At 39.3% G+C, this 2,438-nt stretch overlaps 1 protein-coding gene across 2 annotated transcripts; it reads left to right on the forward strand.

Moving 5' to 3' along the window:
* Window positions 1-218: 218 nt before the first annotated feature.
* LOC131685764 (dynein axonemal assembly factor 6) lies at window positions 219-1,075 on the forward strand. Of its 2 annotated transcripts, none has more exons than XM_058969701.1 (2): window positions 219-427; window positions 474-1,075. In XM_058969701.1, exons 1-2 carry the CDS (start codon window positions 310-312, stop codon window positions 992-994), a joined length of 639 nt encoding a protein of 212 aa, XP_058825684.1. In that variant the 5' UTR covers window positions 219-309; the 3' UTR covers window positions 995-1,075. The 2 variants fall into 2 exon arrangements, with proteins under 2 accessions (XP_058825684.1, XP_058825685.1); XM_058969702.1 differs by having other exon boundaries at window positions 222-427; window positions 483-1,075.
* The last annotated feature ends 1,363 nt before the right edge of the window (window positions 1,076-2,438 follow it).

A 2,438-nucleotide genomic window follows, 5' to 3' on the forward strand; every position in this document is an offset into this window, starting at 1 on the left:
AATTCAACAGTCAAGTCTCTTACTACGCGGATTCCTACTATATGTCCTAGTAGGAGTCCGCGTAATATGAGTCCGCGTAGTGCGAGTCCGCGTCATAGGAGACCCGATTGTATGTTATATTTAGGGAGCGGTTTGTAACCTCGTTCAATATTTTCAATAGACGAAAAATTAGCAAACCACGCTCTGTCGCCCCTTCGCCTGTGGTGGTCCTAGCAACCGGAATAACATTACGTCTTGTGTGATCGATAGTGGGATTCTGTCGGGCATTCATGTTTGAAAAAACATTCATTTAATTCACTTGATTGTAAAATGGCATTTCTGGACGTGGAACATATCAAACAATTGAAAAAACTTTTCAAACCACCCACCGAGGGCGAAGATAGTGATTCCGACGGCAGTTGTGACCATGACACCGTCCGACAGATAGGTTTGTAAATGACCCTTGTGCCAAATCCGAGTTGAAATTTTTAAAGATTTTTTAGGTCCCGGAGATATTGGAGAATCAAAAAATACAAAAACGAAGAAAAAATATAATAATGACCCTGACGAACACGTAAAAAATTGCTCATATGCTTTATTAGAAAAAGACAGTTCTAATCAACCAAACACTATTGAAGAATGGGAACAACAGCAGCAACAAGAGTGTGAAGCATTGCTTGATTCTCGTCCTCGACCGGATTACAAGATTACCTACAAGCAAACTGTCTGCACCGAGGATCTGTATTTGCAAATGAGTGGTAAAACTCCCAGTACGGCCAGTTGTGAGAATATGGTGATCGAAATCTTTCTTACTAACGAAACGGTTGGTATCCATCATATGGATCTGTCGGTTCATGAGCAACGAATAGTCCTTAAGACACCCAAGTATTATATGGATCTGCAATTACCGCACAAGGTTGACCCTGATAAGGGTAACGCCGCTTGGCTTTCGGTGGAGAAGATTCTCAAACTGACGCTGAAAATGGAACGAGAGTTTGATTTTATCAACTTTTAAGTTGTTTGCTCAAATTGACTGAAAATTGATACTCGATGATAGTGCGATGATGCTGATTTGAAAATAAATGTGTTCAATAAATGCAATTCAGCCTTTTGTTCATGGCTGCGTTCCCAAATGCGCACCTCACTTTGACAAGTCGTCTGTCCAGTGTCAATTTTGACATATCAGTCGTGTTAATTTTGACAAGCCGTTCCTTCGGTCTCAATTTTCACATCGCGGTAGGCGTTCATTTCAATTCTCAACTCAAACATTGAACGTCAAATCATAATTTTTGATTTTCTCCCTCGAAGAAAAAGCCTAGTACGGTTCGAGTCGAGCCGATTGTAGTCCCAGCGGCACAAGTACAGAACATAGAATATTCGAAATCGCGTATACGAAAATGGCCTTCAATAATCGTTCCACTAACAGCGCACAATACGATGACCTTTCGGTCTTATAATTTAATCGGGCGGTCACTATACTGAGAAAAGCTAATTATCAGAATTATTTTTTAGTTTTTTTGCTGCAAATTGTGATCGAAATTCGCGCAGATCTTTAACAAACATTGCTAAGGTATTGTATTGTTAGAAGATTGCACGGTTTTCCTGGTCATTTTAAACCGAGCTTCATTGATTTATTACTAGTCGTATTGTATTTGATGAGATGAGATCTCGACTTTCTTAATTCTCTTAACACATAGCTTTCAAAAAGCTGAGAATATGCTTATAAATTTATTGATCAGTTTATGAATAGATACGGGAATAAATTGATAGTAACGAAAAAGGTGATTGGAAACAAACTAACAAATTTAAATTTGACGTTTAACGTTTGAATTGAGAACATAAATGAGCAGGGTAGGTGAGATTTGTGAAACTTGTGGCTTGTCAAAATTGACATTACTGACGAATTGTCAAAACTGACACTGGACGAACAACTTGTCAAAGTAGAGTGCTCATTTTAAAACGCAGCCACCAGCAAAAAGCTGAATATTCAAGTTGATAATTCTTTGATTGTTGAACAAAAAAGTAGTGCTTTTTAATAACATGCTACACCTGGAGAATATGAGGCACGTTGCGTCATTGTTTCCCTATTATGCTTCAATTTAAGGAGATACAAAGAAAAATCAATCAAAAGTGGCTGACAATTTCCTGGATGGCGCGAATCCAACTCCACGCGCCGTACTCGCTTTTTGTCATTGGTCAAGTATTCTTTTTCCGTCATTCATACAATTCGCGATCTATATTTCAAATCTCTCAGAGCCACCCATAATAAGAATGTCTCGCTCACACTTGATTCGATTTGAACCCGATCTGTCTGATGTGGGAATCCGACTCTCCTCTTTGGTTGTGCAGACAGAATCTCTGCTAGAAGCCGGTGGCAGCAAAAATATCTTGCTTTCCTACGATCAGGTCGTATTTAAATCAGTTCACCCTGAGTAACACGACGGTTCGGACGCGTAAAG

Source organism: Topomyia yanbarensis, chromosome 2 (assembly GCF_030247195.1).
Source record: "Topomyia yanbarensis strain Yona2022 chromosome 2, ASM3024719v1, whole genome shotgun sequence".
Lineage (NCBI taxonomy): Eukaryota > Metazoa > Arthropoda > Insecta > Diptera > Culicidae > Topomyia > Topomyia yanbarensis.

Coding starts and splice junctions, on each gene's coding strand:
- LOC131685764 (XM_058969701.1), top strand. CDS start 310: ATGGCATTTCTGGACGTGGAACATATCAAACAATTGAAAAAACTTTTC. Junction 428..473: donor TGACACCGTCCGACAGATAG/GTTTGTAAATGA, acceptor AAATTTTTAAAG/ATTTTTTAGGTCCCGGAGAT.